Genomic DNA, 21,471 nt, shown 5'->3' with positions numbered 1-21,471 from the left:
ATCCTTTAATGCTTCCATTTCACTGCGTGAAATAATATGCCGTATGTTGTTAACAGATACTCTTAGAGGGATTGCATTTGTCATTTTACTCGATACGGCTTTACGTGCAATTTACTAGGCGCTTCAATTGTACATTACATCTCGTGACATTTTATTGCTGGAACAAGATCGCAGATGACCGGCGTTTTAACTTCTGCACGTGTCACTGCGCACATTGCGCGTATCATAAGACATTAATAAAAGCGCTATTTAGCGAACTTGCCGTAAATATCAAGTTTAGACCTATACGCGACACCGGGGCTGTTTAGAGGGCGTGTAACACCTTAGACACCTTATACGCTATCCGCAACCGGAGATTCTGTCCGGAGATACATCAAACGCGCTTTAATTAATTATGGAAATGTGTTAATTAATTGTTATAAGCATCATTGCTCGTAAGATATAATTTTGCGACACGTGGTATATTAGTTGAATACATTTTAATCAATTTTTAACTGTATTACACGCAGAAATGTGTGAAAGTGCAAACTGAAGTTGAATTTTGTATTTTCTCGTTATATAAAAGCTAGAAATTAACTTTTCAGACATTAATAATCTTTTTGATGTACATTTTATGCATCATTATTGAGAAACGTTTCTATATTTTATAATTAGATATATTAAAATGCATATTTTGATATTATGAATATTTTGCTTTTTAATTAAGGTAATTGTTTGTTGTCGCAAATGTTGTACCTCGTTTATAATTGTGAGTTACGGTGCTATACTGTTGCGAGTGGTGCTTTGCATAAAAATATTTAAAACAAAGGAGATAACTTTCCTAGCAAAAAAATATGTTATTTCTCGCATTCAAACAAACGTTCTTTCGAAAATAAGCTTTATTTTTAGTCCGAGCTGTCTCTCATTACGACTGACGTGTAAAAATACTCCAGCGATGGCTCGAGATGTCTTTTAATATATACAGGGTGTCCGATAATTGCTGAATCATCTCTCGGGTGCAGGTAGAGCGGGTTAAACCGAGTAGAAAAGTCCTCTATCGTTTTGCGATTTTCGCAATAATTAATGAGAAATTAATTAAAGAAGATCGGCCAATTTGCGCGAGTCTAAACGCGCGGCGAGAAGAGACAGCCCGTTGTTACGTGGTCGCTAGGACGCAAGGATCTAGCGTTACACACCGCTTGTATGTGCCGTTGTCATTTATAGAGCGCTCCTCCCAACGATTTATCGTGCGCCTAGTAACCAAATAACAGTGAGCTGTATCACCACGGGTCTCTTCTCGCCGCGCTCTTAAACTCGCGCAAATTGGCCGATATTTTTTAATTAATTCCTCATTAATTATTGCGAAAATCGCAAAATGATAAAGGACTTTTCTATTCGGTTTAAACCGCTCTACCTACACCCGAGAGATGATTCAACAATTATCGGACACCCTGTATATATATTAATTTGATATTATCATACGAGTCTAATCCTTATATCTTATAATGATTTCAAAAATACTCCCTTGCAATCATCACATGGAAAATGGAAACATTTGTTTTTTTTTTTAAATAATCAAAGAAAGATGTGCATACATAATTTTACATACGCTTAACATAATTGTTAACAATTTATAATTTTTAAAAATTTTATTATAAAATTAAATAATTTTTTATGTATTCTAATATTATACTTTACCATTCACAAATGCAAGGTAAGTCAAGGAAAACTTCTGTCTACTTTGCGACTTATGCGAAAATGTCGAAATAAGTCAAATTTGTTTCTCAGGATGTGACTTTGATAGATCACCTCGAAAATAAAATTGGTTTGTTTCGACATTTTTTGCACAAATCAATCGATTACGAGATAGAGTGAAAAGTTTTCTCTGATCTGCTCTGTATATCGTGAGCAAAAGTTTTTTCCGAATGGACATTACTTGCGGAACTCTCAGGTAATTCATACTTTCTAAGATTCGATAAGTTTGCAAAACTAGACGTAACTACGTGAATTTGGATTTTAAAATGAATCCCCGACTGAAGTATCGTGAATTCGAGAAACGTAGACGGCTGCGGATGAGAGAAGTAAATTTTGCGAAAATATTAATTCTCAATATTTATGATCCCCGCGAACGCGCGACGAATATCTAATATGTTAAATGCATTCCCACGAGGTTTTCGCTTCGTATTCTTCGTCCTCGCGCTTCCTCGTCCTATATCGTTGAAGACAATAAGAATATTCTGATTAGTTCGCACAAAGAGCTTTCGGGAGGAAATATTGCCGGTGTTTCCTTTATAAGAGAGACACGGGCTGGATTTCTTTTTCAATGGTTACTTGTCGCGTTCTATTTTCAAATAATTGTATTCGCACGGGACTGATTATGTGTATTCATTTAAAGATCCATTTAAAATGGATGAAACCGGACAGTGGAACCAACGTAGGTTCATGAATTAAATTCTGTATGCAACAGACAGAAAAGATGTTCCATTCTTCTCAATTATTACGCTTTCGTCGTCGCTAACAAATAAAGTGTTCAATGCAACAGTGATCTAAATTAACGAAGACTTATTTAGAGGAAAATAAGGTTTAAATTATGTAGAATTATTAACAATTTTATTTGCCTTTTCTCTTTTATATTTTTTATTTATTGGAGAAACAAAGCTTTGATATAAAGAAGACTTTGTCAATTTTTCGTTTTTCTTTCTAATCATTGTCGCGCTGAATAGCTCCGGTATAAAGGTTAGCTTTGAAAAATGACTGAAATTGAAGCTCATTGAAATTATATCGGATTCAATAATTGCTATAGAATCGAAAATTGATCCTATTGAGGTCGTACAGGTTTCACTTTGAGTTTCAATCCCTGGCATAAAATTATCACCCGCGTGCCGATCAAAGAAGCTGTCGCGGCAAATTGTCGTGATTTTGTTTGTTGGTCGATACGCTTTTATCCTTTGAAAAGTACGAACGAGACCAGACGAGTCTCTTGTCCGTAAATGGCACTTCGTGCTCGCGCAAAAGGAACACCTACACTGCACGCACAACCGATTTTTCCATTCGTCTTTAACGTCGATACGTCCGAACGGATTTCTTCTTAAGCTTCTCGCGAACATTATACACTCCAGGAATTTCCACAAGATTTCCGATGAATCGTGAGTACTACTTTCTCATCTGCAATTAATCCGCGCTGTTCTACTGCAAATTGTAATAGTCAATTAGGCAAATTGAACACATGTTCAAGATTTTTTTTTCCAAGTTTATAAATAACAATGGAAACAGGAAAAAAAAATCTTATATTGCGCCAACTTAGAGGCAACTTAGAGTCTGCTGTCATTTTCTATTCTATTTTGCAATTATAGCTCTAATTTTTATTATTTAGTACATACAGTAGCGGCCAATGAAATGTAATTATTTGTTCCTATAATTGTTATTGTTATACATGTGAAATACAAATTTATTAAGCAAGTATTTCTATTGTATATATTGTATATATTGTCCTATTTTTATAAATATGTAAAAATATATTAAAACAATTCAACTAAAATGTTCTAATCAAAATTATCAGTCGTTAATAATGCCCTTTAATATAAATTTTACGATTTTGTACAGTACTTTGCTTCAGAGTTTAAAGAAATACAATAATTTTGGTGAGTACATTTCATTGACCGCTGTATTGCTTTATTTATACGCGTGTACACTCACATGGATAATTTTTTTTCTCATGGCTTGTGTACTCCGAAAATAGGCGAGCGAAGGTTGATGGAAAAAAACCGTATGACGATTCTCTCTTATCTTTAATCGAGTCGTCAATCTCGGGTTTACTTTGTAAATCCTGTCGCACGTGTCTCCGCTTCAATCTGTTTGCACATCCTAGCGCAAAGAAGCCGTCTTGATAATAGCGAAGTTAGTTCAACGCGAAGGATATTCTAATTTTATTGACGTCAGCCGAAAAATGTTGTGCAAAATGTATTTGGGAGCTTTTAGTCTGAAAGTGCGCGAAAATTGATGTTGACGCGGTATCTAAAATATCGAAGCTACTCAGAGAGAGAGAATAAATCGATATCGCTATCGATATTTTTCGCTATTACCGAGCTTTTCGCCAACTATAAAATGAATCACGCCGTTCCGCTGATGCCTCGCGACTCCTCCTGAAGGACGGGATATTCTTCCGCCGCGTGCCTGTAATGCCATTGCTTCTTCCGGTAAGTGCACTTGATAGTAATGGCAAACGCTATACGTGCGACTCATTGAAGGCAATTTCATTGCTCCGGCGTAAGAATCCAGTAGCAGGAATATCGCGCCGAATAAATAAAAGTAAAAAGCAAGCTGCAATAGATCAATAACATTTTATGTCATGTTTGTCGCGAGAATATCGCACTTTGATCAGTAAGGCGGATAAATTAGATCACCAAATTTCAAAGGGCAGAAAGAAAAGAAATAAAAATAGACGTAGCACGCACGCCGAGTATCATGAAAATGTATCTCGGTCTGATATTAGGCACAATTGACATTTGGGAAATATCTTCGAAATATCTTCGAAATAGCTTCGATATTTTTCGCTTTCGTTGTAAAATAAATCGCTGTAAAATACTATTTCCAATCGCCTCCATGTAGCAGATTTATCATTTTTTTTGAGTTTTGTATCAAAGCGAATCTCATATTTTACAAGTGATTTAACGAAAGAATGGGAAAACTGAAACGCAAAAGTATGACTGTGTGTGTAAGGGAAAATCTCGAATTATAAATGTTATCTCTCTCTCTCTTCTTTTATTTCTCTTATAACATTGAACCAGAAAAAAAGTAATTTCAGATTCATTTAACCATGCAGTTAAAGCGTTATCTCCAGCTGGTAAGACGCAATCTCTATGCGATGTTATTAATTAATTGCCTATTATATTGCGTAGTTCTATTAATAATCGCATATATTAACGCACTTTGAATATTTCACAATTTAACATGTGAAATTGGAATTGTCTTTCCGCAAAAAAAAGAGGATTTATTTAAATTAGCACAAAAAATGTCTTGAATTGTAAAAGAGCTATTTACGAAGAACATTTCAAATCCGGAATTACGCTGAATTCCAGCGTTATATATAATGCACCTGCAGTGCGTCATTTTCTTTATACACATATAATTTTAACGATCAATAGAGCACGTAGCGTATTTTAATCTTCAAGCTGAAAGAATGCTATATGCCACATATGCGCTCTAAAATGGAATCGCATGAAAAATTTGTGCCCGCAGGCGAACATTAATCCATACATCACTTTGGCAAATTTTAGAATCGATCTTTCGATGCAAATGTAATGCAACGTGCAAATATATCGTCGATCCACTCGCCGAGTATCGTCGAGAGCACCGTTTATTAACTCGATTACAGTTATGCAAAATTCTACCTTTTCAATTTAAGATTACATTGAGAGATAAACAATACGAATATCATTGATTTTCTGTTTCATTTAGGCCATTAATTATCAGCCATAACCCACCGTGGCATAATTTCCTTACAATTGTAACACACGTTCACGCATCACAGCGGATGAATGCGGGCAAAAACGGGAATCGTTAAGCACACTGGAATATAATGCGAGCAATTATACTACCTCTTTGTCAGACCCTTTTCGCCACCCTTGTCTTTTTGTCGCATTCGTTTAATTAATGCTTACCACGATATCGATAACGAAAAGTGTCGAGTTAACGTTTCTTCATTTTTGTCCTTATTCATATGCCATGTAGAGTCGGAGGTTTTACACGAAATATAGTAGTAAGAAATAAGTATGTCCCGCCTGTAAAAAGAAACTAATCAAACGGGCCGTCCTTAGAGGATCATTTCGCTGTAAATCATCGAGTTTTTTTACCCATCGTAACGATTTCGGTCCCGTTATCTGCGCGATCACCATCGGCAGCACGCATTTTACGTTCGTCGCAATAACGAGGACGGCCAATTTTTTCAGGTAGAGGAAAAATTTTACAAAAGTCAGATCTATCATGTCACTACACCGGTCGATATTATCCGCGCAACATTTCGACACACGCGACTGAAAAAATGTTGCTTGGAATGCATTTGTCACGTGGATTACATTTTGCAATTTGTCGTACGACGGAAATTTACATTGTACTAGCTTTGCAGTAATATGAAATTTGTCACGTATCGTATCTAACGAAACAAAAAGTGACAGCTTCTATTCAAATCAGGTCTTCTTTTATACTTATATTATATATTTTTCTTAGAATAAAAAATATAAATAATATAAGTATATCAAATATTATATATAGAGAGAAAAAGCAAGAAGCGAAAGACATTTGTAGGACACGCACACACTTAAAAAAAATTAAGTTTAATGTGTCAAAAGAATAAATTTGAAAAAGAAATTTGTTAGTTCACAAAAGGTATTTATGTAAATTAAAGTTGGGATTGTATTTTTCGCGGTTGACATGATTTTACATATATTGCGCACGTAATAAATTTGAAAATTGATATATCTTTAAAAATTAATTACGCTATTGAAATAAAAGTCGATTTATGACTACATGACTTTTTTCATTAACTTGATTAACTTTTGATAATATAACAAAGTGTTAAAGGGAAATTACTTTTACATATAAGTGCGCGGGAAACTTTATTTAAATTCGAGTAATTTTATTAAAATTTTATTAATGCAGCTATTTTCCTTCCGAGAGAATTTCCGAGAAACTCTTTCGGCCACAGTGTTTTTAAAATTTATTAAATTTTCACGGCGACACGTTTTTCTTTGTGGAATTAACGAGACTGTACAAATATGAAGATATAAGAATGGAGTGACACGAAAAGTAATGAAATTACTTTTGAGAGAGATAAGATGTTGCAGTACGCCGGAAGATTCTGCTTTATTTACGACGGGTTGAAGCTACTCTCAACGCATTTCCTTTTTCGCACCTGTGTCGCGACATCTGCGCAATGTTTCGCATATTATTGCGGTACATCCGATGCGATCGCGCATACTAAACATTCGCACAATTACAATAATGTTGCCGCACTTGCGCGACCATTATTTATAGCGTGTAGGAATAAGTAATTATCAGTTTTGTCATCTCCACACTGCATTTAAATATCATTGCCATAGAATGCGACGTCACGAACTACCAAGAGTAATTAACATGATGCATTTTAAAATACGGAAATTCGAGAAATGTCCCTTTAAAAGTAAATCTAATATGTCATATATATATCTTTTTTATTATTATTACAAATAAATTTGGAATAGAAAGCAGCTTTTAAAAATAAAAATAAAGCAATAATTTTTTAATATACGTAGCTTGCGCAAGCTATTGATTATTGCGAAAGTTAGTAGGTTATAACTTTTTGTATTAAGATAAAAGATTCTAAGAATAAAATCTCGAAAAGAAGTTAATTTTATACAAGAAATACCATTACAAAGTTCCAAAGCGTTATTTAAGAAAGTTGGAGAGATTGTTTTGTCTTTGAACAATAATTTTATCTGTCTAATTCTATCCTCCAGCATTAAAAAAGTGTAATGATTTCTTTGACATGGGTTGTGTCCTACATTTCTGCACGGCGTTTTAAAGTCTTTTTCATTTCCAGCTTGCCGAATGGTTGTTTTTAACTTCATTTGCTTCCTTTAAGTTTTCTCTCAAATCGTTATTTCCGCTCGGCAGATAGTTAACAGTTTATCAATATTCGCGCAAGCGCGAATTGTGCGGAGCTATCGCTGGAAATTTTCTTAGGTACTCTAACTTTGCGCTCTGTTATAAATCTGACGTTCAGGTGGTATTAAGTAAATCTAAGGGAACGTTTAAATTAGTGCTTAAATTATGTATATATATTAAAGGGTTCTCCGCAGTTCAGAAATTCCGACTGATTTCTCTCTTATCGCTGTTTCTTATCCATTTATCATCGTTCTTGCATACGCCGCATGTCGCGGAGTTTCCGTAATTGTTCTTAGAGAACTGTTGAGAGTGAAGAAAGTCTCACTCACTGCGTGATCATTACTCTAACAACCCGAGGTCTCACCGCAATACTATTACTTTCTCTCGAATTGTAGTTAATATCTCGAAAGCAAATAAAAATAATAAAAATAGAAATAAAAATTAATGAAACAAGGTTTAGAAATTTATTCTAATCGCTCGTATAATTACGCAATTAAATAAATTTGCAAATTAATTTGTTGGGTGAATTTTTCATTATTTTTATACATGATAATATAGTTTTAGTTTTTTAATTTTTTATTAGACATATATTTATAACAAAATATTTTTTTACGGCAAATTCTCTAAATTTTTGTAATATAAAATGAAGAATGTTCGTGAGGAGTTATAAGATGAATTTAAGTTTGCACTTGTTCAACTGTACTCAAGAGATGTGTCGAAGTGAAAGTTTGCTAACGTACGAAGTTCGTTTCTCACTTCTGAATTTTTATAGCTAAAGTTAGGAATCAATCTTTACCAAATATTTGATGGCGTGTGTTAGCTTCCCAGTCATAATATTCAGGATTATAGCATATAGGTTTTGTTGGAATCTTGCCAATCCAGCACGAGGAACTTGCTGAGGATAAAAAGTTTATTTATAATTGAATATCAGATGTAAGAAGTGCTGCGAGCGTCATCGCGATATATAAAGTCATTGTCTCAATGGTGGATGAAATAAATGGTTATAAAATTTGAATTTGATATAGAAAAATAGGCTCCACTTCTCGATGGCTATCAGTAATCGATATTGGCAAGATATGTATACTATAAGATTCAGAGACAAAAGAATATTCGAATATTTTCTACGTTTAATCTGTTTGAGCAATTAAAAAAAAAAAAATGAATTCGAATTTAGGATAGTTCGAACAGTTTGATCAGCGCTGATCGATCTGTAATATTAATTTGTAGTATATCAAGATTCGAGCAATTTGGACATAAAAAAAAATTAAAGCAAAAACAGCATGCAAACAGCTTTTTGCTTTCGCCTTATTTTACACAGATATCAATATCAATATTGATGATATTTATATCGCACATTTGATAAAATTGGTTTCTAATAATCGAGAAAATGAGAGATTGAGAGAGAGAAAAAGTAAATGTAAACGATCTTGTAGCTAGCCAAATAAATCAGCAGAAATGTTATTAAATTTTATAAATATCTGTTTATCACACATACTTCTTTCAACATCAAATCGTTATATTCATCGAGATTCGAATTCTCCGAATTGATCACCCGAATTGAGCACGAGAAATAATAAATAACAAATAAATTACTTACCTTAATTTGCTTTTTTTGTGATACATTTTATCCATAATATTTATGAGCTTCCTCCTTTTATCAATTTTATCCATCGATGCTCTTTCGTGACATTTATTCACGAAAATATAATATGCAAATAATCATTAAATTTGATAACCGTACAGTTCTACCAGCATTACATAAACGAATAACTCACAAAAATAATCACTTTCTACTCGATAATTACTAGAGTATAATATTAATACTCGCGATTTGGGAGCTAACTATGTAACAATTCGGAATGCGTTTCGCCCGCACGAGTGCTTCTGTACGACTGACAGCAAGGTGATAGTGTGTAGACAGTAAACGCTGCAATAATAAAAAATAGTTTTTTTAAAAACGCCAGCGCCGCAAGACAATATCGAAATATGTAAAGCGTATGCTGCGTTGTAGATCATAAGAAAACATACAATCAGCATTGAAGATGACAAATATTAAACCAAATTTTATACGAGCGAGTATTTAAGTTTGAGAATAAGAACTACTTCGTCCTGTAATTTATTTTTGTTTTCACGTCTCAAGCAAGCTCTTGGTACCAACGCTGAAAATGTCGACAGACGTTCTTAACGGAATTCAATAAAATTTCTTCTAGAAGTTGTAAGAATGCCGGCAGAAGAGTATTGCGGGGAATATGAATTGGTTTATGGAATACGAATAATAATGTTCCGCTATCGATGATTTCTTGATGTCTCAGAAGTATTTAAGATATCGCAGACCGGTCGCACTTTTTTTATTCCCCTTTTTTATTTTTCCTAAGAATGTAAAGATATCAATAAATTGCAAGCGATTGAATTAAGGAAATCAATATTGTGAAAAATAAATTTGAAAGATGCGAATAAGAGAAGTATATTTTTTAGGAAATTTTAAAAATAGATTGTATTTTAATAAAATCTTATTTTAAGATTTGATTACTGAAATATTTATGCAGGTTCAATTGAATCAATTGTCCGAAAACTTTCAGACTTTAATGATATCTGCAAAATGGGTGATCGCTCATCGCTCTCGTGCTATCTTTTGAGGCACTTTCTCATACGAAATCATAAAAATGCGTCCACTTTGTCAACGATTTATCTTCCCTTTCTGTAATGTCAATTAATAACTAATAATTTTTTAATTGTTTTTTTCTGCTGTTACTAATACCAATTAATGAAAATGTTTGGAATACCGTTTTCGGCATAATTTTCAGTCCATTCGTTTACGTCGAGCGTAGAATTGCTACGTAGAAATGCTACGCAAAACAGAAGTTATGGAGGATAATTCGTCTGGAGTAGACGACTGGTACTCAATGAAGTGACGAACTGGACGGACGGTTCTGGACTGATTACGCGCGTTTTGTGGTCCTCGTTTACGTGTTGATAATTTTTTGACAATTTTTTTCTGAATCGGTAATTTTCTAGCAGACAATAATGCTTACGACAGTAATAATCCTGGCCATCTCCACATTCCATCCGAAAAGTATGGATAGATGTTTAAATCCATCGGTTTTTCACGTGGAGCGTAATAAGTAGCGACGTCTTTCGTCGACAGAATATAGCGCAAGCCATTTACGGCATGTCAGTATCGTGAACTGCACTTCCTTCGCCAAAGCGTGCAATTGCGGCACTTAAGACTGAAAAAGCCGCATTTCACGATTACGAACTCGTCGATCGTTTCTCAGTGCAAAGTATTGAATCATCACTACAGCGGATATTTACTATATCTCGATAAACCGTGTATAGTTGAATCAATTGTCCGAAAACTTTTATAGTTAATGATATCTATAAATTGATTGACAATGAAGAAAAGACTTGATGATTCTCGCATAATGTTTTGAATATTGAGCAATGAATAAAGTAGTACAGTGAAACGCACGTATGTACCTCTGTCGAGTAGCATGCCGGCAGCAATATTGTTTCGATATTTTGCGTGATATACGCGTTTGTTTCATTTAGTAAGATTATTAACACCAATTTCAGTATAAAGAACATGTTACTTTATGAGTTTTTGAATATTAAGTTATATATTAAATAATTTATATACACGTTAGAGTGCTCTCATATTTATTATGTCTCACGAGATCGCGTATAACGCACGTATTGACATTTGTATTTAGAATTATGTTTCGTTTGATTTCTGTTTTATATTATCTCTTTGCTACATGTATATGTATAAATATTTTTGTTTCTGAATCTTGAATTTGAGAAGAATACTTAACAGTGTAGGTTTAGAAAGTACAATTTATCGCTAATATATATGTATATTATATGTAATATTATTTGGAAACGTGTGAGTTCAACTGTCAATAATTTGATTTCTAAAAATTTATAATTAAAGTTGGTATAAAAATTTGTCGTTTAATATCTGTTACGTTGGTATAAAAATTCGTCGTTTAATATCTGTTACGTTTTGAAAATTACATTTATATTTATAGGTGTCAATCTAAATGAAAAAAAGGGAAACGACTAAATAAAAATAAAATAACACATATTGCGACGGATATTGCAGGTCAATATTTTTTTCACATACTTTTTATCTAATGAAAAAGATTTCCTTATATAAAGTATTAATATGAGTAACAAAATATATTGAGACTCAATTATTTCTTACATCATTCGACGGTCATTCGGTCATGTAATACGCTTATAAATTCAGGAAATGATCAGTTATTTGCAGGCGCCGAGAATGACAAAAGAGAAGAAAACTCGGTTGTGCATATAATACATATCTTATTTAAAATACAATAGAATGAATATGCATAGCCAATGCCACTTGAAATGCAAATTTTTAATTACACTCAATAGCCAAAATATCAAAATAAAAGATATAAAATTATTACATACAAAATTATTTGTTTATATACAACAATATAAATCACATATTACATTTAACGATGTAATAACTTTAAAAGTTTCGCATGAATAATATTTTATTTACAGAATACGAGTATGTTACATGTTAAAAATTAATCGGCTAAAAACAGGCTGACATCATTGCTGCTGAGATGAGTTGAAGCTTGACACAGATTTTTATTAAAAGCATATTTTTGAACCATCACAACTGCAAATTTATCTTTATTAAAAATTGATAGTTTGTTGATATAAAGCGTGCTGCGATTTGTATGGGAATAATTGTATCAGAGCTTCGGGAAAAGTTATTATTCTCGTGTGTCAGAATTTCAAATATTTACCTTTTAAAGTTTTATAAATTCACAAACGCGTACAATAAATAACAGGCATAATGTGTGAAATTTTATTCCGGAATAAATAGTGTAAAATTTTGACGCGTTATTATATAATTAATAATTCGAAGCTAATTATCTGCAAATTATATTGTACAAACTTATTTATCTATTTACAACGTTATATGTTTTATATATATATCTAAAAATAGTGAATTAAAATAGATCACAGATCGCATTTAACTACAGAAACAGTGTCCTCTGATCTTTTCGTGGACGTTGTGCTTTCGTTGCTGAGTTGTTTGTTAGCGAGATAATGCCCCCTTGCAAAGAGAGGTTCCGATGAATTTTCCTTTTGCAAGTAGGCGTTTTGAAAGAACCTGCTTGTATTTCCGTTACTTCTGCTGCTGTTCTTGGTATTCTCTCCTCTGCTCGGTGTAAAACACAATATCTCTTTGGCTTGGGCAATGGTACATCTGGAGAAAATATATAAAATTATTATGGTGTGACACACATCTTTGGAAAAAAAATCTGACACGTGGATATTCTGTTAAAATATAAAATAATCATTTGCCACCAAAATTTTATTATTTGTTACTAATAGCATAGAGAAAATTTTAATGAAAAAAGTATTTCAAAGCTTTTCAATGTCTTGTTAGAAATTCAAATCACTGCCTTAAAAAAATATTGAACTTCAAAGTCGTACCTGACGGAACACATAATGTTTCGATCGTGATCTTTATTCGAGAAATCGCATCTGCATAGATAAGATTTTTGATTTAAAGTTTTTTTTGCTGATCTTCTATTTCTGCAGCATATCGTTTGGTTAAACGCATGACGATATTTGACGCTCATCAGATTGTAGAAAATAGGATTAACGGTGGCGCTGAAGTAATATAGACAGCCGCTTAAAATGTACAACCATTCGTTTAAGTCCAAATAGTAATCGGATTCTTGCGCGTAAATATAAAGCAGACGCTGCGTGTGAAACGGAGCCCAACACAGGAAAAACATGATAACAACCGCGCCTGAAACGCAAATTACATAAAGAATTTTAATATTTATAGCTTAATTATCAACGTTCTGTAATGTTTAAAAATTTCAAAAGGAAAAGAAAATGTGCGGCTTGATCGAATTTAGATAAAATCAGTTTTAGAGTGCTTCATGCGATACGTAATACATTCGCAATTAAATTTGCACTTGTTTGCAAATCTTTTTCACCATAATTAAATTATTAAAAGGAGAATAGCAATTGTAATGTCGTACTTAACATCCTGATGACAGACTTCCTGGACTGAATCTGTCGATAATCGCCGTGTACGGTGCCTTGTATCGCACCCAGTGCATCTTTCGTCGTGCTCTTGATTCTCAATCCCATCCTCGTATACATCACGAGGATTATAAGCATCGGTATCAGAAAGAATACGATACAGCTGAGCTCGTACAGAGGAAATTTTGGCATGTTGGGCAGAAGCATCGCACAAATCGCCGAATCAGCCGAATAATTTCCTGATCCTGTACGATTATAACGTTATAATATACAATGTATTGGTTATATTCTAATTTTAAATGTGGAAAAAAATCGTGAAAATACTAGATAGACAGTTTAACCAGATTTTGTGCAATTATAATCAAAATTGAGAATTTGCAACAGTGATAAAAATATCTCAAACTTACAATACAAGAGAAAATTCTGAAAGAATTTGATACTTGATGACTGGTGCAAAAATCTTAATAAATAATTAAAAATCGAAGGATTGTGAGATAAGATAATTAGAAAATTTGAATAAATTGTTGAATACTTATTTATAAAATCGTAATAGACATAAAGAGAGGAATATGTCGACTTAACCTGGCGGATATTCGATGAAATTGACTTTGGTGTAAATCGCAAAAGGTATGGCGGAGAATATCGCGATTAACCAGGCTGCAAGGATGAAGCGAGTTGGTCTTTTGAGACCGCTCATCGAATAAACGCGCAATGGGTGACAGATGGCCAGATATCTCTCCATAGAAAACGCCACGATCGTGAGAACTGAGACATAAGATGACCTACAAGAAGTGATACTCAGATTTAGAAAGTGTCGAGTCTCCGTGGCACATTAAAAGGCTGGAGACAATATGGTATTTCTTACATCTCCGATACATATGCCCGGATCTTGCAAAGCGCCACGCCCATTGCCCACGGATATTGCTGCCAGAACACACTTAATTCATTGGGAAGACCTGAAATGATTGATTAACAGATTGATAGATCGGCGATTAATAGATTAGAATCTTCTATGAAAGTGATACGAACATTTCTACGAATTCGTACGTAACGAGTTTATTTCAGTGTTTAGTATCGAAAAAAATTACATTATCATGGTTTTTTTTTCAATCTTTAAAATCATGATCTAATAAAACGCAGTAAGATGGGCTTTGTAAGCCTGTTTAACAATTTACAAAGTTTATCTAAAAGCTATATATGTGTGTAATCCTTAATTTTGCTAACAAAATTATAGATTTTTTTCCACCGGCTTTGAACGTGCTATTCAGATTTTCGCTTTAATCTTCTTATGTTTTTTCTAATTACGTTAGTGCGCATCAGCATGCAAAATTCCAAACGACGTGTTACTTGGATAAAACACTCGCGAGAGCGCAAATTAATTTCCCGAAAAGCAGATTTACGAGTGACTTAAGTTTGCGCTGGTAATTAACGCGGAGGCATCACGTCGCGTCACGTAATATTAACGAGGTTGCGCTTCCTCCACACTGCGTAACGCAAGCTAAAATAACTTTCACGCACACCGCGAAAGCGAACGAATATTCTCCGCGCACATTTGTGCGAGTTAAATAAATAATAATCGATTTTTCTAATTTTCGGCAATTCGCTAGCACATTATTAAGATCTCTTTTGCTGTATAAATCCTGAATATCAAAGTAATTGAAGGAACGTTGTATTATTTTGTAGCCTTCTAAATCTCAATCAAGAAGTAGATTGCCAAAGAATACATTATCATTAATAATGCCAAGAGTATCTCGTCTCTTTCTCGTCTCTTTTCTCGGTTTTCACGTTGCAACATGAGGGATTTTACATCTTTCGCTTATCTCCCAAAGCATAAAAGCTATCCGCTAGTCGTTCGTCATGCAATCGTTTATACTTCTTTTACGAAGCGTCACAATGGATAGCGAAACTCTCGTAATGCTCAGTTGTCACCGCCGGAAGTTAACGTATCGTGCACAGTAGAGCTTCCTGGAATAGAAGCCCTTCGATCCGCTCCCATTGTAGCTAACATTTTCTAAAGCGATGCTCATTATATAACAACGCTCGTCACCCAGCGAAGCGCGAAACCCTTTTACTGCATTTGTATAATGACCGTTGCACCATTTTTAACTTCACGCGCGCGCGACTATTTCATTTTCAATTTCTCTCTTTTTTTTCCTTTTTCTCTATCGCATATCACACTCTATATAACTAATTTATAAATAATTAAACTCTTTGACTCTTGAATAATATATCTCTCCCGATATCCATCGATTTCGGCGAGTTTACGCAACGTAATTACGTTTATTTTATTTTTTTTTTTTTTAATAAAAAGTAGTTTTTTAGTTTGTCAAATTACATACTTTTTGGCTTATTCATCCAAATCGTATTTATTTTATCTGCCTCTTTAAACGAAATTCTTATTCATTATATTAAATATTATTTGGATTCTATTCAGAAATGCAATTAAATTTTGTTTCATACATTTTAAGAAGATATTAACGGCTTTCACGTTTCCAAGTACGCTTAAAGTAACGAAGAGATGTCTTACATCTTTTATATAGAATCGTTATTGTGTCTAACAATGGTATTCGAATTGCTCGATTTAATTATATATACATATACATATATATAAATAAGCAGTCCTTATTTACAGCCTTAATTCTTCGGTTTCGTAAATTTCTCACAATGACGTAAATGCGAATGTCGTTTCAACAAACAAACCACCGTGGAGATAACAGTTGCGATTGTACACATAAAACAAAGATTAATTTCAAGCTTTTATCTATGTGCGTCAATGCTGAGAAGGTAGCTAAGAGTCTCGCGTCAAGTGATCGTGATAGCGCGATAATATAGATAATAATATAATAATTGATTTCTTTTATACCGAAAAAAGATTTCCACTACAAAATATTCGTATTACATTTGCATATTTTACAAAAGCCCGATACAATTATTACGAACAAATTCCACACGATTTTGCAAATAAATCATTAATGATATAACAGTTAAAGGCTAGAAACTATTTCTTAAAAAAAAGCTTAAACAGATAAATAACTCTTGATAAGTTTTACAATTGCAGATAATATTCTTGACATGACTATAGCTTATAATATTTTTTATTGATGCCGTTGAGATATTCTCGCTTTTGAATTCTACAAAGCAAATAATATTTAATGGAAGGTGCGAAAAAGCATGCCAGACACATCGGAGATTCTCATTTTTCATTTTAAAGCGCGCTAATTTTATCCTACCGCTCTATTGGCTTTAAAATACGAACAAAATTGTTCCTTCGACGGAATTCGGCCTCATTCATTATTAAGGCTTTTTTTCCACCTTATTCAGCACCGTCGGAAATAGCTTGCAGTAAAATTTATGCATTTCACAAACGAATTTTCGCCCAATTGACATATCCATTGTTCCGCGTTGTCCAAACGAGAGCAGGTTAGTCAAGTCGATAATCGTTATCATTTCGCTTTAGCGATTATGAAAATCATATTATTATCTGGCCATCGACAGAGTTAACGAGCCGTTGATTTAGCGAACTAGCCGCTTTTTGATCATCGACATTGCTTTGTATCAATTCATGATTAAAAGCGACAGCTCTCTTTCTCTCTCTCTCTTTCTTCTCTCTCTCTCTCTCTCTCTCTCTCTCTCCCTACGCTTTGATAAGGGAAGAATGTCTCCCACTCGCGGATATAATCTACTTGGCGCAAGAGACTCGCCAGAGTCTCTTGAATCCCCATTCTATTACGCGTACGAAATTCCGTGTCGTGCGAAATAAAAGACGTATGTTGAACGCGAACAAAGAACGTAGCAGCACGTGAAACGCGAAAGCCGAAGTAGCTTCAGATCGTGTTCTATTGAATTTTTCATTTGCATTTCTTGTTTTCAGGATGATAAAGAGGCGGAGATGTCGAGCTTCGATCGGAATAAACTGGGGCAGGTATTAAAAATCCGTATTCGGATGACTACAAAGAGATAATAGAAAATCAAATAGAAGTCAGGCGTGTTCTTATTTTTTCTTTTAATTTTGCATTATAGGATTTTTTTCAACAGTTTGCAGACGCCATCCAATGTTATATTGCTACTAGTGAAATCCAATTATTCTAAAGAGATGCACATCGAATATTAATCCACCCATTGGAATTTACAATTCCCAACGCTATCTTTCTTTCTACTGAATCTATCTATCTTTATTACTAAATAAAACGTTTCCTTGTATTTTTATACGAAAGAAAATATCACAAATTTAATTTCTCGAGATCGATTATTTTTAATCGCTCTACAATCTATTTTATAAACTATCAACGGTTTATTAACAATTGCAGTTGTCGAATTTAGCAAACTCACTGTTCCAGCTGATATTTTTGTCTCTGATGAGTTAACAAAGATGAAAGAAATAATGCAATAATGCGAGGAAGAACGAGCTTGAAAGGCATTAATTTTCGAAAGTAATGTTCTGTGCAAAAACGACGCCGTAATTGATTACATTCTAAGAATGCACGAGCATGTGCAACACACATTTGTACATCTTTCGTGTTCACTCACCCAGTGTAAGTAGAGTGAGGTCGGATATGGCCAGACTGAAGAGGTAATAGTTGGTGGCGGTTCGCATGGATGCGTTCCGGACGATGACCGTGCACGTGGCGACGTTGCCGAAGATGCCAGTGACGAAGATAACCACGTAAGCAATCGTGAGCGGTATTACGAGACTTAAGGGCAAATACTTGGGTCCGAGCACCGCGTTCAGGTATTCGGCCTCGGTCAAATTCCGCCAGCAATCGAGCGTTCCGTTCTCCGCGCATTCTGATATCATGTCTCGGAATCGCAAGTGCAAACAAATGAGCAGAGCGACTCGCGTTTCGATAAACTCGTCGAAATCAGTAAACCTTGCTGACGCCTCGTTAACAGGTCATCCGTTTATACGCTCGAATCTTCCTCTCGCGGGATCCTTCCGCGGAAGGAGATGCGAACAGAGAAACGATAGTCGCTTATGCGTCCTGAATTCTTTGATGAATCCCCGAGACAGCGTGCGCCGAAAGGAATTGCATTCTGAGTGCCTGATGAATGCCGCGGTGTTCGTATTGTTCCTTCGAGGGCAATCTCTCTCGACGCGAAATTGAGCGGGATAAAAGCGCAGGTACGTGTTCACTTCTTGCTGTTCGACAAGATGATACTTCCGTGTCCTTGAGCCTTTTGTCCGAAGAACAATTATATCCCGCTCGATTGTAGAGTTACACAGAAATTATAATTTAATTAAAAAATCACAATTTAATTAATTTAATTATAATTTGCTCAGAAAGATCAATAGAAATCGCGCACTCTTTTATATGTCGCACCACTAAAATATTTATGTAATTTAATTCCCAAACAACAGTCGCTATGCACAGTTGTTCAAGTTCATGCACTCTTTTTGTCCCTTTATATTTACACAATTTTGCACAATCGAAAAGCTCGCAGTTGTAAATCGATCGAATACACTATTTACAGTGGCTGCAAATAAAATCACGACTCTCGATATACTGACGACGTATTGTTTACAATTCAGCATTCACATGGCAGAACATCAAACTGCCGAAAAAGAACATGTTATTTGTAATTTGCCGGAGACATATGTTTCGACAAGTTTATAGCGTTTGTAATTTCAAAAACATGAGTTTTGTTATGACGAATCGTGCAAAGTGACCTCGTTGTTTTAGCTTGTCAGTCAGCGCCGATGAGTCCACGTATATCAGAATAGAGAGAAACGTCCACCACGAGGGAGAAGATATTAAATCAACGTCACTCGCGATAGGATGTCGCGTACGAACTGAATCGCGATACTCTCGATGATACCGCAGATACCTGATGATTGCTCAGCCCGTAGATTCCGCGCGCTGATAGAAAACTTCTCCCAATATAGCACCGCGTTGATAAATCAGATTAATTATATTGTTTTCTGGGCATCGTTAAAAACACAACAAAACTCACAGAAAATCTGCATTATCATCTTAATTCGACATATCTCGACATTGTATCGAACTCGAAAAGATTCAGGAAATTAATATCGAAACGGCGAAATGTGTGAAGTTAAAAGAAAATTTGTTCAAAGATTTTATATTACATTGAAAAAAAATTTCTCCACGAAGGATGCATGTTAATTCTTGAAACAAAGTTTTCTCCACGAAGAACATGCGTTAAGCTTCAAGAAAAAATTTTTCCACACAAATTTAATAATAAATGTTGTTATTACTTTTCTTAAGGGAAAATTTACTTCAAAACCACACTTCACCGATATTTCGACATTGGCTTCTTAAATTTCTTTGAAGAAAACGACAAAAATTGTCTTAAATACTGAATAATTTTCACGGTACTTTGGTAATATTCTCGGAAATATTTTTCTGTAGCGTCAACCATTATTTCGAAATTTTTTCGAAACTATTTTCCGTAGAGTTCACAAACAGCATGTGTAAGATGAGCATTTTAGGTCAGGTTTCCATGCTATCCACTTACTGCCAAGCATGGTAAAGTTTTAGCCAGATAATTTAACTTTGCAGTAAGCTGTTAAGCTTTTAAATATACCTAATTTATATCCTTTCACTTTAATAATTCTCTGCAAAAAACCATGATTATCAATACGATTAATAAGTTAATCTACATAGTTTTGCATTTTAATTTTTAATTAAAAAATAACAAAATTGATGTGCATATTATAAAAATTATTTTATGCACATAAATTAACATGATAAATATTATCTCTTGTTTTTCATTTATTTCATTTACAATTTATTATATTTCTACATTAATTATAAAAAAGTTTGCATAAATAATCCATGAAAAATCACTGCGTAGCGTGAAGAAATGCATTTCTGCTATTGCCTTTTCTCAAATCTCTTTTTCTAAATCTCTCTCGTGCATGAACAGTTTTCGCAAAACGATCTTACTTATTATTACTGGCATTTGCGCAACATTACTCACTTTCTGTTTACATTTATTCGCGTCAACCGAACTGAAGCTAGTATATCACTGCCTTATCTGCACAAAAGTGTGACTTCTTAAGCCCAAATAAATCGTTTTTGCTAACGCCGCTAACGTCTTTCCGATATGAGTCGCAATACTTCGTATCGTTTTATACACAACGAGATGCTCGTCGTGCGCATTCACATTCCACATATTCTATAAATGTGAAGAAAAAATTTTAAGAAAAGATTCTCTTGCGCGTTATCTCGCGGGAACACTTGACACGAACAAGAAAGATTCTTTTAGAAAAATAAAAGAGCAGCGTTTTATCAACAATCCTATCTCGTTGTATCTACGCCCTTTGCATCATATCTCTGAAAATATTCTAAAATTTGAATAGACAATTTATCTTGTATCTCCAAAATGCAAATTAGTCTGCGTGAGTTCGTTATTGATTTTACTAGCACATATAACAATTACAAGTTTAATTAAAAATTTTCCCACACGTTTAGTTGTTTGTATCAATTTATAGATAAAGAACAAAGACTAAACATTTTAGAAATCCGTCGCGTTTTATAATTGATTATAAACTTGAATTGTTTTACAAAGGCAAAGATAGAGGCAAGATAAGGAATCGGTAAATTAAAGTTTTATAAGGTTAAGGATTTAATTTCGCAAAACCAATCTTCTTTCTCATTCATTCGTTTATCGCAAGTATCTAAGAAAGCTCCACGCGATAAGAAAAATCGCCAGAGGCAGTTCTTCGTCATTAAAGAAACTTAGGTATTATTTCTGTGCAAATAGAGATCGGACGGTTTCGTTACGCAAGTCCATCTCTATTAAAGTGGATGGGAATGTTGCCTCTGTCAAACTTCTGATGAGCGCAAT

General features: G+C 34.1%; 1 protein-coding gene and 2 long non-coding RNA genes across 7 annotated transcripts in view; 1 reads left to right on the top strand and 2 right to left on the bottom strand.

Annotated features, from left to right (window-relative positions):
• LOC105669593 (uncharacterized) overlaps positions 1-18,198 on the top strand; it is a 52,645-nt gene extending 34,447 nt beyond the window's left edge. For both annotated transcript variants that reach the window (XR_001100293.2, XR_001100292.2), the window contains 2 exons: positions 17,537-17,587; positions 17,686-18,198. This is a non-coding gene — a long non-coding RNA (uncharacterized lncRNA). The remainder of the gene's footprint in view (positions 1-17,536; positions 17,588-17,685) is intronic.
• On the bottom strand, positions 2,606-8,099 carry LOC136999343 (uncharacterized). Of its 4 annotated transcripts, none has more exons than XR_010889705.1 (4): positions 5,832-8,099; positions 5,640-5,759; positions 4,062-5,547; positions 2,606-3,958 (listed from the first exon to the last, which is right to left on the bottom strand). It is a non-coding gene; the product is annotated as an uncharacterized lncRNA (long non-coding RNA). The 4 variants fall into 4 exon arrangements; XR_010889706.1 differs by having other exon boundaries at positions 2,606-3,168; positions 3,676-5,547; positions 5,832-8,096; XR_010889707.1 differs by having other exon boundaries at positions 2,606-4,299; positions 5,832-8,088.
• Positions 11,924-19,526, bottom strand: LOC105669592 (neuropeptides capa receptor-like). Its single transcript, XM_012362641.2, has 6 exons — positions 18,193-19,526; positions 14,531-14,621; positions 14,248-14,447; positions 13,662-13,910; positions 13,102-13,423; positions 11,924-12,871 (listed from the first exon to the last, which is right to left on the bottom strand). The coding sequence occupies exons 1-6, from the start codon at positions 18,458-18,460 to the stop codon at positions 12,622-12,624; spliced, it is 1,380 nt and encodes a 459-aa protein (XP_012218064.1). The 5' UTR covers positions 18,461-19,526; the 3' UTR covers positions 11,924-12,621.
• Between the last annotated feature and the right edge of the window lie 1,945 nt (positions 19,527-21,471).

The sequence above is a fragment of the Linepithema humile genome, chromosome 1, assembly GCF_040581485.1.
Source record: "Linepithema humile isolate Giens D197 chromosome 1, Lhum_UNIL_v1.0, whole genome shotgun sequence".
NCBI classification, from domain to species: Eukaryota; Metazoa; Arthropoda; class Insecta; order Hymenoptera; family Formicidae; genus Linepithema; species Linepithema humile.
The sequence above is the reverse complement of the archived record's forward strand: the minus strand, read 5'-3'. Positions and strand labels throughout refer to the sequence as shown.